Raw genomic sequence first — 14,639 nt, 5'->3', positions numbered from 1 at the left:
AGAAGATGGAGAAAAGGAAGGGAAAGACACTAAAGGAGAGATGGGAGATGAGAGACAGAAAACTACGCTCCTCTTTTTCCTCTAAGATGGGCGCAGTTCACTTCACCTCTTGGCGAAGATGCATTTTGCCAGCACTATGATCACCGTCAACCCTGAATTTTGTCTCTTCAATAAATCATCTCCTCTTTGGAACCTTTGGTGAATCCATCCAGTGAAACTGCGAGGGAGCACCGACACACAAGCATTTGTGAACCTTTCCGTGACAGCCCACGAGGGGGCTTTCTGGCAAGCAAAGCCCAAACTGTCCTCTTAATGCAACACCTCTCATCCTTTCTGTCAGACTGAAGGGATGAAATCTCAGGTAACTGTGTATGATGGCAAACGTTCAAGTCGTTCAAGGAATGTGTTGTGGAAGTGGTGTGCAAATGCTTTTGAGAGGTGTAAGAGGATGAAGGAGCATGCAGTTCAAACCGTGTAGATGAACAGCTTGGGAATGCTTCTACCCCAGGTCCCCCTCTGCAGCTTCATTTGCAGTAATTGTTACGGGAAAAAATAAACTTAAAGTAACCAAATGACATAACATTGGCTTTTTGTGGTTGTGATAGCAGCAGACTGGTTCCGCCGATCCCAAGGTCTTCTCAGTCCTGGACTTTGTAGACAAGTCACGTAGTTAGTTGCAGTTACCCTGTCAAATGCTGCTGGAGACAGAGTAAAAGTAGCTTGGAAGCCTGCACAGGCAGTCTATGCCACTCATTCTTTCTCCTGCAAAGAGCAAGCCTCTTTGCCACGCCATAAGCCATGAATCCAAGAGGATGAGATTTGAAGTTGAATGACCAAGAAAGCACACCCTGTGGTCGCTCTATTTGACAGCCTTCAGTGTTTTTTGGTTTTGTCAATCACTAAGCTAAATCACCTGCCAAACACTGGTTGGTCTACAGTCAATTTGTTGCACTGACGCGCAAGGGAAAAGTCACGGCCATGAGACTGTCGCATCTCCCCATAATACCCAAAGAAATAGATGCACAAACCCTCAGCTAGGATTTATGTAGAATTTTATTTTCTTAAAAACAGGAACGTCTTGGCTTCTTCCTATTCTCAGGAGCGTGGAAACAATTTGTTTAGACGCTGGTGGATCCCACTTTCATCTGTTCTTATTCATATTCCAATGTATCCAACTCCATGGGTATTTGACATCCAGTCCACTGTCCAATTAACCTTTACAAATAGCTGTATTTAATATACTTGTTTGCTTTGCTTTTATAAATGTTAACAGATGATATATTAATACATAGCCTGAATATAAGAGCTTTAATACATTGACTTTAAGGGCCAAAATTGCTCCAATTTGAAATACTTCATACATGGTATTCATACAGCAATACAGTAGTTATTAAATGGCCAAGAAGTCAGAGCAAAAGCTAGATGAGAAGTTAACCAATAGAAACACTACCCATGAACTTGAAGTGGCTTTAGTTAATAGGCATGCTTTCAGTCAATAAATATACATCCATAAAAGTTTTATATTAGTTTAATCTATTTGTCTCCACCTCAGAAGACACATTTACATGTAACCTTCTTTTAGTGCTGAACTACCTAGGTAATTATTTTAGAAACACATGAATTCCTAGAATGCAGCAGTGAGTTCTAGTAGGTGCGTTATATCGTTCTAAAAACAATGCACATACGCTTGGATTCCCGTGGTGTAGTAAGGCAACAGAACTCACATCCACAGTAAAATGGTTTTCAAGAAAACATAGAGAGTTGTTAACCTGCTATCTGCTGTCAGCAAAATACTTTTTGTAGGCTAGAAAAGGCAAGGCTCTCACCCCCTTGTCCTTATTACTCCTCTCCAACATTCAACATCTCAACTGAATTTTGCAGAGTGGTGCAGAAGTACCATATTAATTTCAAGACAGATGCAGGCAGTACTGGAAATCTCTCAAGAGTACCTGCGTTACTAACATGGCCAGTTCCACTCCGTAGATGCAGAAATACCCATGGTCTACACACGAGTACCTGGAGATGCGTTTAGGGAAAGCCACACATGCCAGTAATTACACATCCCAGTGAAGATATGGATCCATGTGATATGTGGGAAGTGTTGTGTTTCAGTAAAACACCAACAAAGTGGTAAGAAATGCACACAAAGAAGGGCATACCCAGAAGTGCATTTCCCCAATATGAAGAAAACAAAAAGGCTTTGAGCATCTTTTCACTTCATATAACTAACCAAATGCTAATAGCTCATGTATTGCAACTGATCATGGCTGGATCAATTGGCCTTGAGCTGAAGCTGCCATTTTTCCTATCAAGTCAGAGTCTTTTGTCATGCAGAAATCTGTCAAAAACAGAATAACAGTAAGTAAAAGCAGCATCCTTTTCTATCCCAGGAGCAGATTTTGGATTACTCCATTCCAAATGCTGTTGTTAATACGTAGTATGAATTTTTGGTTGTCAGCATAGGGAATAGTTCTAAAATTCCTAATTGCTTGGTTGGTTCACTGCTGACTTAGGTCTGCAGCAGCCACGATGTCTCCTGCAGCCATGCATGGGATCTGGCGTACATTTTATGGGAAGTACAGTACATCGGTCTAAGAGGGCAATTTCACTTCATGTAAAGCTCAGGATATCCTCCCTCCCTCCATGCCTCTGAACACCAGCACTGCACACACTTTGCAGCCAAAAGCAGCTCAAACCAGTAGCAGAACACCTCTAAGCCCACTCAAGCAGAGCTATATATTTTCACTGAATGATCACCGCTGTCTAAAACAACGAGGGAGTTGTCTGCCGTGTAAGTTAGTCCTACGGGATAAGAAAGCCCGTGGCTTACTAGAGGGTTAAAGATGGGAAACTCCTCGGGTTTCCCCAGGCTTATCACAGCCTGACTGCAGACATCGGTCACGACGATGCAGCCCTCTTTGTCAAAGGCCACAGCTGTGGTATATATTTTGGAGGGGAAGATGAGGTTCAGCCCAAAGCTATCCATCTGGCCAACGAGAGTCATGTCTGCACTGAAGATCTTCATTCGGGTGCTGCAGCCGCTCGGTCCTTCAGTCTTCAGGTGCTCTATCACCACCACGGCACCCGAGCTCGGGCACACGGCCACCCCTCTGGGGCTGGTCAGCTTGGAGCGCACCAGCTGGCACTTCTTCAGCCGCCCCGCGCCGAAGTCGGCCGTGAGGCGGAACAGAGCTCCGGCCTCGGCGTCCGTCACCATCACGTCGCACCCGGGGGTGGCGCCCAGCCCCCACGGCAGGCAGAACCCTTCTCGCACGGCCAGAACCCCCCTTCCGTCAAAGTCGAAGGCCTTCACCGAGCGGTCCCCGCCGTCGGCGACCACCACGTGCCCGTCGGCCGTGACCGCCACGCCCAGCGGGTACTTGACGTCGTTGCCCGCGTCCCCCCGCTCCCCGAACCGCTGCAGGCAGGACCCGCTCGGCCCGAAGACGTGGACCCTCTTTTTGCCGTCGTGGGTCACCGCCAGGCGCCCCGACGTCCGGCACGCCGCCACCCCCGTGGGGTTCAGCAGCGACCCCCAGCCGCCCAGCGACAGCCGCAGCCGCGGAGGAGCCGCGCCGCCGCCCGCCCCGCCGAGGACCGAGGGGCCGCGGCCGCCGGGGCCCAGCAGCTCCAGCAGCTGCAGCAGCGGCAGGCAGTCGCCGGTCTCGCTGAGGCCGCAGGGCCGCCGGCAGAAGGGGCACTCCAGGCGTCGCCGCTCGGGGCCGCCCAGCGCCTCCACGCAGCCGCGGCAAAGGACGTGTCCGCACGGCAGGTTACGCGGCCGCCGCCCCCCGCCGGGGCCGTACCGCTCGAAGCACACCCGGCACTCCAGCAGGCCCAGCTCCGCCTCGTCCGCCTCCTCCGCCATCCCTGCCGCGACCCGGCGGGCCTCAGCGGGCTGGCGGCTGCCCCCTGCGGGCTGGCGGCTGCCCCCTGCGGGCTGGCGGCTGCCCCCTGCGGGCCGGCTGCGGCACGGAGCGCGGAGCTTCCCCTCCTTCCGCCGCCGCCGGGCGCCCACAGACCGCGCTCGGCAGCTCCGCGCAAGTCGGCGCAGCGCTGCTGCTGCTACTCGTGCCCTGTATCGGGCAGAGAAGCGGGCGCAATTGCACGCGATTGCTCTTGCTGTTCTGGGAAGCCTTTGAAAATATAATATTTATACTAATGGCCACTGGCTGCTTTTTCCACTGCACTCAGCTATCACGTGTCCACGAGCTCCAGATAAGTCCTAGTAGCTGTCACACCTAATCTGAGAGGAGGCATTTTAACTTCACTGCCCGGAAGCAAAAATGTACCAGATGAGCAGTTCTCAGCTTGCTCTGGCTACAAGGTTACGTCTCTTTTCGGTTCTTAAAGCAGCTGTGGCCCTCAGTGGCTACGAGCAATGCTGAGAATTGTAACGGAGCCTGGTGGTGGCGCTGCACTCCCAGCAGTGCGCTCGCTGTTGTGCCCCTCGCTACAAGAAAGACATTGAGGCCCTAGAGCACATCCAGAGAAGGGCAATGAAGCTGTGAGGGGTCTGGAGCACAAATCTTAAAGGAAGCAGCTGAGGAAGCTGAGATTCTCTAGACTGGAGAAGTGGAAGCTCAGCAGATACCTCATTGCTCTCTACAGCTACCAGAAAGGAGGTTATCGGAGGCAGAGGTGGGCCTCTTCTTCTGGGTAACTAGTGATAGGATGAAAGGAAATGGCCTCAAGCTGTGCCAGAGGAGGTTCAGGTTGGGTGTTAGGAAAAAGGCTTTCTTCTCAGAACAGCAGTGAGGCTCTGGAACAGGCTGCCCAGGCGGGTGGTGGAGTCACCATTCCTGGAGGTATCCAGGAACAGGGCAGATGTGGCACTAAGGGGTGCGGTGTAGAGGGCACGAACGTTTGGCTGGTGGTTGGACCAGATGATCTTTGTGGTCTTTTCCAACCTTAATGGTTCTATGAAATCATCAGAACATACAGTCATCAGTCCTAGAGACTCACAACTCTTGCTCTACAACTTCAAAAATTCACATGGCTTTTCCTCTTGTGCTAGTATTACTGTCAGTACACCGCATTGTAATCATACAAGTGTAATTGTTAACAGGTGGAGAACAGCAGACTGTGCCAGCTGCCCACTTATCTTCCCCAGCTGCCCTTGTTGGCACCACAAAAAGCAGCATTTGAACCTGAGCTGCCATGACTCTGTGCTCACAAGCTTCCCTTAGACAGATCTCCAGAGTTCCGCCCAGGCAGCAGCTGCTGGCAGCCACAGAGAAGAGACCTTAGTTATTTTTTCTTTAATTTCTGACTACATGAGCTGATAAATAGAAGGAAAAGGTACACTTTAAAACCGCTTATTTATACATGGACTTTAAGGAAAGCTGTGCACAGCTGAAGGCAGAAGTCAGCTGTGAAGTCAGAGCTGACTCTGAAAGCAAAATCATCCAAAGATGTTCCACAGACATTTTTTGTATGTTGAAACCTGCTTTAAGAGTGCCCCAAAGCATTTAAAACATGAGACAAGCATAAAAGAAAGGCAGGAGCGTGCAAATAACAAACATACAGTTAGAAGAGTGGTGTAATCAGGATGGTATTCTAAAGGTTTATAGTTAGATTATCACAGTGGAAAGAGACAATCAAAAATGAACTGCTCACCCACATCCCAGGCTCACAGTAGAAAACTCCAGAAGGAGGCATTTCCAGAAAGAGACCCTTCCTGGGGGCAGTCAGCCCTTACATGGGGTCTGGGAGAGTTGCAGCCAGGCTCCACCCCTTCTATCACACACCTAAATTGCCTTCAGCTGTGCTCCATGCAGTCCTTGCCTCAGGTGATCAATCAGTGCTTCAGGCCGTGACTCAACAGTTCCCATGCACAGAAGGTGTGTTGTTTAAACTGATTTTAATGAAGCTACAAACTTTATTAGATACATTGCTTCCAGAAAATAATCTAGTCCCCACTGCTTGTGTCTCTCTGAGAAGTCACTGACTTTCTGAAGACACTTAATTTCACACTGGCTGCCTGAAAAGGAAGAAAGAACAACTAATCAAAGAATGGGAAGTCACTGAAGAAAGTAAGGCATCAGAAAACAAGATTTTATGCACAGATCTCCTGGTCCCTACTGGTGTTACACAAATCAACTGAGGGAAACTTACCTGTCTCTTTTGCACTGGGACCCAACTGTCCATGACAATGACTCACTGTACACAGACACTTCAGAGGTCTCAGAAAGATGTACGTTTAAAAGAAGTACAATATCAAAAGATATCAGGAAGAACGTTTGAAACTAAATACCTGCCACAATTCTAACATTATCTTTCAAATGCAATGGAGTTGTACGTTTAGCATTTCTGTAGCATGACGTTTTACTTCTCTTCTTTGTTTACAAAAGTGCAGCAGAAACCAATATCCAAAGGCCTTATATAAAAAAGCCAGGGCAGGTGGTGATGAGGTGCAGAGACAGGTGAAATGGCCAAACAGGACTGAAGCTACAGGGCCACTATGTGCAATCCGAATCCTGAGAGGGTGAACGGATGCCAGGCAAGGAAAGAGACAGTGTCTGCCTCTCAGGTTTTCCTCATGTCTTTTCAAGAGCTGAGAAGCTGCATTGACAGCAAAAGCCTTGTGACAGCATGGCATTTATTTCCCTTATTACTGTTCTGTGACTCAATCTCTTATCTAAGAAGCAAGCAGGTGATTCCCTCACTTGCTGCAGAGGTAGAAGCACACAGTGCTGAAATACTACTTACCAAACAAGCTTTTAACTTCAGATTCAGGAACATAAAACGGTGGTCCTGGAAAGAAAACGGTGAAGCTAATCAGTGAGGAGACATGGGAAGGAGACAAATATCTGTAGTACAGCACCCACAGCCTCTGTGTGCAGCCCCACCTGTGGGATCCAGAAAACACCATGGTGGAACCTCAGGTAGCCTCAGGTGCTGCTGCTGTTACCTCCAGGCTGCAGTCAGGGCAGCCATGTTGTCAGGAGTTGGAAGGTCACAAACATGCCATGGATACAACCACTGTGTCCACTCAGTGCAGTGTGTGAATTTAGCCAACAATCCCTGTCTGTTGTAATGGCATAGCTCAAGCTAAAAGCTGAATAATGTGAGAGGGAGAGCAGTGTATGAAACTACTGTGACTAATGATAACAAGACCTATTCTTTGAAGGATAATTATGCCCAAGAGCTCAAAAGCAAGATATCTCTTTCTTTTAAGAGGCAGTAGCTAACATAATGAAAATAATGAACATAATGAAAACCTAGACATAGTAGCACATAATAAAAGTTATAAAAGGGAAAAATACTTCATGGGTTACAGTTTCACCTCCTCCAGACATATTCTGACCATGGTAGCAGTAAGGGGAAAGGCACAAGATGTGCAGCACGCTGGGCTGCAAGTATTGGGCAAATAAATCAAGGGTCTAAGGTGATCAGTGTTCTTAGAAGTGCTGTGAGGTCCCTAGGCCAGACAGGGGATATGATGTTATTCTAAGCATTCACTCTTCCAGTTTCATTTTGTTGTTAATATATCTTGCTTTTCCTTCACTTGTCCTTGGCACATCTGAGTGCCAGAGGGAAAGGGTCAAGCTTCCTTGACACCTAAAAGAACCATACTGACACAATCAGCTAACAAAGCACTGTTGATAAAAAAGCAATACTAAGGTATCTACCACGTCTATCCACAATTTGTATTACCATACATGCAAAATGAAAACATGAGCAGTGCGAAATTCTCACCGTTGTATTTGGTTGGATCATATAAAACTGTAACGAGGAGATAAGAAGAGTTTTTCTCCATTAGGGAGCTCATCAAGGTGACATAGCTAAAAGGAGATAGTCATACTTTATTATTTTGGAACAGCACAAACATTGAAGCATAGCATTCAAACTGTCCACCAAATAAGGTAACGTGTTCCTGTGCAGAGACAAGTTGAACTGACCTGCACAGCAACCAAGTAGAAATACATGAGCATGAAATTCATGCAGCTCATGAAACATCCCAAGTAAAGGGTTTCCGTGCACTCTCCATCAACAATCATTTCCCTCTTTTCCCACATTCATCTCAAAACTAACAGACAAAACACAGCATTCATCTGCCATGGTTTAGAATGCAGGACCAATCTTTTGAAACATGCCAGGTAGCCTCAAACTGAATTTGGGTTGGCTATGGGCAAGAATGGAAAAAAATAAAGGGAAGCAAGGAGAAAACAAACAAAGAGAGGCAAGAGAAGCAGGTGGAGTGAAAAGGAAATAATAAAATTCAGATGAGACGTGCAGCTCTGCTTCTGCTGGGTTGCAGCAAACCACATATTTTCCCACCAAGAGACAGGGTGGCTTCCTGAAGGAAGCTCACAAACAGAGAGGGCAGAGCTCTGTAGCTGCAGCCCGCCATAGAGAAAAACGTGCTTAGGTTACTTTGTTGAGTGAGAGAGAATTCATCCCCGGGTGGCAGGAGGGAACAAAAGTGTCACTGGATACATCAGGGAAAAGTAACAGCCAAGCAAATTCACTAACCGTTGCCTGTCACATGGATTCACAGCCACCAGAGCTCCTCTGTCCCAAACCCCATCGAACTTGCCAACAATTGCACTATAGAAAGAAGAGGAAAAAGCTTAAGTGCAGCAATAGGGTTACGTTATCATTATTCAGATACTTCTGTGTAGTCACAAGCAGTCTCCAGCTATCTGTGCAGACCTGGTTTGCAGATACGGTCCAGCATTTTCCAAACAACACTAACAGGCTCTTCAGAAACCCTCCCATACACTGTCCTGCTACAACAGCATGAGGTGCTGGAATTGCTCAGCATTTCCTTTTCTCTAGGGGGTGAAGAGACAAGCAGGAGGAGGAGGTTAGTTTAAATACTTTGGGGATTTGAGTCTGGGTTTTTGGCATTCGTACTCCAGTATAATCCTTGAGGCAACACTGATGTATATTTGGGATGCTGACAGTTTATGGCCAACTTCTAAAGCCCACGTATGATTTCCAACACAAGTTAGAGAAGGCACCTCCCTGCACTAGGGCTGTTGAATATGGCACACTCAGGCATTCTTAACACCTCAGTTCCCAGCTACGTGCCCAGGACAGGGAGCTGCAGTTTGCAACTTGTTTAATCTTAGAAAAGCTAAGGTAAGCTGATGCTTGCCTCAGTCTAATGCTGCCACAGACATTATTTGCCCCTGAATGTGCTGGCAGATGGCTTCAAGGACTACCCAAAGCCCGCACGTAGCCACGACTATTGGAAATGCCTTTGTTAATACTGTGTTAAAGTAGATGTTTAGGGGTATAAAGAGCCTTGTTTCTGGTAGTTATTAAAACTGGAAATTAAAGAGTATTGTAATAATAAACTGCATTATTTTAGAAGTCTGAAATACATTTACTTAAAGAGAAAAAAAATAAATAAAACTTGGCAATACCATTTTGTGCACTGGGAGAATGCCTGAGTCCCATTGCATCATTTTTCTTCACTTCTCCCTGCCCTGCTGCTCATTTCATTGCAACAGCACTGCCGAGTTTCTGGCACCTAACCTAGAAGCTCCTGTACTTCCTGCTCTACTGCGATGAGACATGATAACACTGTAAATTCTCAACTTCTTTCAAAGCTTGCCAAGACTAAGCCTCTAATTTAAATAATCAGCCTTCTATAAGAAAGGAGAGTTTTAAAGAGACAGTTAAGTATAAAGTGGGGATGAGGAGGGCAGGTGACAAACTCAAGCATCTGAGGCTGGGAGGCTGTTCTCTGCACAGACAAGCCTGCTCTGTGACCTCAGGAAACACTCTGCTGTTTTTTTGCTCCTGATTTTTCTTTCCAGCTTGAATCTGGTCTAACTGTAATGGCAGCAGTGATTCCACGCAGACATTTCAAGTACTTTGCTCCCCACCATTTCACTGGGGACTACAGCCACGGCAGGCTGCAGGCAGCCTCACGCTGTGACCTTTCCTTGCATTTGGTCTCTGGGCTGCTGAGCCATCTGGGTGCTTCCTGCCTCTCTGTGCACTCAGCTCTCTTCTGAGGAGAACAAAGCCACGAGGAGAAGGAGGAAAAGGCACACAGCTGACTTTCATCCTAATGAACATGAGGAACACATCTCAGTGCCCAACTTTCAGCCTTACGTTGCCTCCTGCTACAACTTTATACAATATGCAGCACGAGAGATGGCAGTCTATTTACTACTACAATTTATAAAAATCAATAAAAAATCAACATCTAATACAGGAATTCACATACCACAGAAATCCTGCTTCATCTAGGTAATAACGTTATGAATTGCTCTCTCTGCAGAAGTTTAGTAGATTCAATTGAAGCAGTTTTTGTTTATTTATTTAAAGCTTGGCAGCTGTAACTGCATTAGGACACAGAGCATTGTGCAATGTAACTGTTCACCACACTTCCCAGAATTCCCACCAAAAGCAGTAATTGCTGTCACTCTTTAACTATCAGGAGGCTTTGAAATGCTTCATTCTGACAAAGGTCAGCAGCACACCTGAGATTTCCTCTAATGCTTGTTAGGCACGGAGATCAAAAGGGTTTGTTAGCAGGCCAGCCTCAGCAAGAGAGAAATAAGTTCAATTTCCATCATTACTGGGTGATTGTACATAGAAACTAGAGCTGCATGTGCATTTGCAGTCCCAGTTACCTGCTGACTGCTGTAGGGAACAAGGTCTGTACTCTCACCACAGCAGCACTCAGCACAGAGCCCCATGTCCAGGATGTGTATCTGCCCATTTATTTTGTGAGTGACAAACCTGTATACTGGGCCCAACAGACATGAACTCAAAATTTCACTAGTTACCTATTTTTGGTTAATCTCACAGTATTATTCCACTGCAGTGTGACGGAAGGTATGGGTCTCACCATGCTACTTGCTACCAATTTTGGAACTGGATTTTTCAAAAACTGCAGTTGAGAAACTCAAGCAGTCCCTGGGTAACCTGTCAGCTCATGGTTAGAAGGGTATGTAGGAACCAGCACAGCAAGTAGCTTCATCACAGGGGGGAAGGCAGGGAGGAAACCAGGCAGTATCTACAAAGTCGCTTTTGTATACAGCCCATCTGTTCCAAGGCATTCACTCTTGCAAGACTGGCTATATACACAACATTCAAAGCAAATGAAGTCAGCTGCAACAGCAAAAGTCTTAGCAACAATCCATTGTAAAGGTTAAGCCTTGATCTCCTTGCACAGCCTGCAGTCTCCAGTACTGGATACTTGCAGTATCCCAAGTACTGGTGCAGACCAAAGGACATTCCAGGACAGACTTATATCTGTGGTGAGCACCACCAGGAGGCTTCTGGGGACAAATCAACAAGCAAGACACACTACTGCCCAAGGCAAAGCCTCCTGTGCTAGAGGTTGAGAGAGTCCCTGCACAGCTGTGTGCTCTGCAAAATCCCCCACCCACTGACACCTGTGCAGGTGCAAAGCCAGCACCAGATCTGAGAAGCGACTCCAGAGGATGCAGAGAACAAAGGGCCACAATATTTTTCAGGATTCAGTAGTGTGGGTGGTGCTGAAGTATTCTGTATTTGCCATTGTGATTTTTAACTAATAAGGAAGAAATAATAAGTAAGGATATTATAGCAGTAGGAGTAATTTAGAGTAAGTTGAGCCATGTTTGTAAAGGCACTTGGAGAGTCACTGTTGGACAATGTGTTACGTAGTGTCATAAACTGGGAGTGATGCAAAATACTTTAAGTCCATTTTTAAAAGTGTGTTTCATAAAGCATGGGGCACATAATCAGTGGTACAGCTTACCCACAAATATGTGAATTGCATAGTTTTGGGGAAAAGTATATTTAGTACTTAGTTAAAAGAAAAAAAACTATTCAAGGCAATATCTCTAATATTCTTTTCACTTTTGCTAAGCTACTCAGAGATCAAGTCAGGATTTTGCTTTGTAGAATCCATCAGTGAGAATCAACATAATTTGTTTTTACTGTAAAAGCCAATGTGGTTTTGTATGACTTTTAGAAGACAGCTTAGAACAAGTCCATGTGAAGGTATTTGGTTGGCATCTTTACCTAATGGTCAACGTGACAGTTAATTTTTGTTAGATAGTGGCCATTCACATTTCTCACACAAGTTTAAAAAAGAGGTTTCTTTAGAGGTTCTGGCTCAACAGGCTGGTCCAAATAACATGATTGGACAGTATTAATCATAGAGTCACAGAATATCCTGAGTTGGAAGGGACCTGCAAGGATCAAACCTAACTCCCAGCTTCATGAAGCACCACCCAAAATACAAATCTTATGTCTGAGAGCGTTGTCCAAAAGCTCAAACTCCCCTGAACTCCAGCAATTTTGGGCCATGTTTGGTTATAAAAAATTGTAGAAAACTCTGTGCATTCCTACCTGGACAAATCATAAATGCTGCAGCAGTACAGACAAATGTTTCCAGAGGTACTCTAAAATAAAAAGCAAGGGAAAAAATACTAATCAGAAACTACATCTTTAAATACATTTTACACTTAGGTGTAATGAAGGAAACCCACGAGAAACCTTTTATACTTTTGTATTTATTTGTTTTAACTGAGGTGCCTCTCCTGATCCTTTCCATAGAGGTTCTGGCCTTTTGAGGCATGCAATTGTTCCATTTTAAAATATGCTACTTTGTCAACTTTATGTTCAGGCCTTTTAGAGTCATTCAAAAAGCCTGAAGTAACCATGCTGAAAAGAAGAACTGCTCAGTCCAGCGCTCCCTTCCAAACCTCAAAAGGAGAAGTGAATGACTACTGGTAAGGCAGAGGCACAAAGCAGAAGGACTTGTTTGCTCCGTTGTGCCTGCAGTACATGGTTGAACACAGCAGACTGTCTGGCACTGCAGGAGACATACCTGCAACTTTTTGGCTCCTGAGATCCCTGGGACTGGCTCTTCACGATAAGGGAGACCCTGATCTGCAAAGAACTCCTTCAGCGCTTGCTCGCTGACATCCACGCCGACGATGCTGTGTCCCATGTCTGCCAGCCTGTGCACAGCAGAAGTCCCAAAGTTGTGTGAGCAGCTCAGTGCACCAACATCTCCTCTACACCATGTGTTCATAGAGAAATGCTGCCCAGACTCCGGCTTCAGGATGGATTGGTGCAACTCACCTTGACTTTCTGGAGCTCTCACATTTTATTGAACACTACCCCCATGCAATCTGAGTTCAAATTAGCACCACTCAACATATGGCTGCTGAGGGCTTGAAGGCTTTTTTGGATCCAATTGGTTATTCCTTTATTCCTATGAACCTGGTGAAAGCGAGGATGGTGAAACAGAGAACCTATGGCTGTTTGCACAAAGATGTTTTGTTGCAGGAGCCAAGGCAGCCAGGCTGTCCTGTGGCCCAGCAGTTTGGCTGATGGGGCAGAGCCTGCATGCTGCCCAGCAAGCAGTCATTGTCACAGACTGTGGTAACATGGGCTGTTGGGATTCCATGGGGAAGTGGTTCAGCTGGGGGGGTTGGTTTGTGTTCCTTCCCACCTGCGACCACATGGCCTTCTGCAGCCCATATTATTTGTTATAACCCCTCCCTCCCCCCCAAAAAAAGAAAGTGAAAGTAAAATTTTAAAAGTGTTAAAATAATTATATTTAGCCCAAATCACTTAAATTCCCAGCAAACGAACCGCACTGTTTCCTCCCTTCAGCCTGCCTTCAGCAGCGTGTTTCCACCAGCCACTACAGGCCTGGGAATTTCCCTTTTCCCTCCCCACACCAGTAAGGGCTTTCCAGTCACGATCCCTGCCATTCCATACCACTTCATGTCGACTGCTTTACCACAAAGAGGGAAAAATATCCTCAGCCCACTCCTGCCATCCACCAGAAGGTCCAGGTGCTTCTGTAGGAGCCTGCAGGGGAACAGAGGTATTAGGAGGGGTTGTGAGTGCTGGCACAGAGTGCTGTGCAGCATGCCAGGCAGTGCCCAAACTCTTGCATATTCATAGTCAAAAATACAATTCAAAATACAAATAAATGAATTCACCTTCCATTTCCTTAGAAAATAACCTCAGTTTCTGCTAGCAAGGGACACTTTTCTGCTTGTCTCATCAGGTAACAAAGCCCATGGTAATGATCCCATCTCTCGTTGGGACACTCAGAGTGTGGTTAAACTGCTGTACCACTCCTCTAGAAACGCCTTTCAGGCAATTCCCGCTGTATGATGGCTGGGTTTGCACCCTGGCCCCGTCCCCCAGCACAGTCGCTGCCCCAGGCCCCGCAGTCAGGTCCAGTCCCACCCCTCACACCCAGCTGCAGCGTGGAGCTGTCTCTTCAGCAGGCGCGGGGCTTCGGTCAAATCGTCTAAAGCTCATCGTTTAGAACACGGTTTAAGGAGTAAAGGCTCTAAACACAGCGCGAATTGGGCGTTCTCTGCCGTTTTCAAACAAATGTAGGTGACAACAACGATTTCAGTTTCAGGCCGTGTTTGTACCGATCTTTTTTCCTGCCTAAGCTCCGCACTTATTACCGAGAGCCGCTCACCCCGCCCCCAGCCCTCCGCCCGGGCCGAAGAGCGAAGTGACCTACGGATGCCCGTGCTCCTTATGGAAGGCGGTGGCACCCGCGCTCCACTTCCGCAGCCATTCCTCTACGGACAGCACCCGCTCCCGCTGCGCCTCGCTCCCGCAGCCCCCCGGCTCCTCCATCTCCCCTCCGACGAGCCCCTCGCCGCGGCCGTTCCCAGCGGCGGCACCTGCACGGCTGC

The 14,639-nt window shown here is 46.8% G+C and overlaps 2 protein-coding genes across 2 annotated transcripts; both read right to left on the bottom strand.

Annotated features, from left to right (window-relative positions):
• Positions 1-1,035: 1,035 nt before the first annotated feature.
• Positions 1,036-4,599, bottom strand: NHLRC1 (NHL repeat containing E3 ubiquitin protein ligase 1). Its single transcript, XM_042868852.1, has 2 exons — positions 4,595-4,599; positions 1,036-4,076 (listed from the first exon to the last, which is right to left on the bottom strand). Exons 1-2 carry the CDS (start codon positions 4,597-4,599, stop codon positions 2,723-2,725), a joined length of 1,359 nt encoding a protein of 452 aa, XP_042724786.1. The 3' UTR covers positions 1,036-2,722.
• A 925-nt stretch (positions 4,600-5,524) lies between these two features.
• TPMT (thiopurine S-methyltransferase) lies at positions 5,525-14,605 on the bottom strand. The gene is made up of 8 exons (XM_042870362.1): positions 14,462-14,605; positions 13,693-13,785; positions 12,791-12,923; positions 12,310-12,362; positions 8,479-8,553; positions 7,702-7,787; positions 6,712-6,756; positions 5,525-5,983 (listed from the first exon to the last, which is right to left on the bottom strand). Exons 1-8 carry the CDS (start codon positions 14,578-14,580, stop codon positions 5,853-5,855), a joined length of 735 nt encoding a protein of 244 aa, XP_042726296.1. The 5' UTR covers positions 14,581-14,605; the 3' UTR covers positions 5,525-5,852.
• Positions 14,606-14,639: the final 34 nt, after the last annotated feature.

Source organism: Lagopus leucura, unplaced genomic scaffold (assembly GCF_019238085.1).
Source record: "Lagopus leucura isolate 7727_CA_CO unplaced genomic scaffold, USGS_WTPT01 Super-Scaffold_100002, whole genome shotgun sequence".
In the NCBI taxonomy this organism is placed as follows: domain Eukaryota; kingdom Metazoa; phylum Chordata; class Aves; order Galliformes; family Phasianidae; genus Lagopus; species Lagopus leucura.
This window is presented reverse-complemented; position numbering and strand designations above follow the sequence as displayed.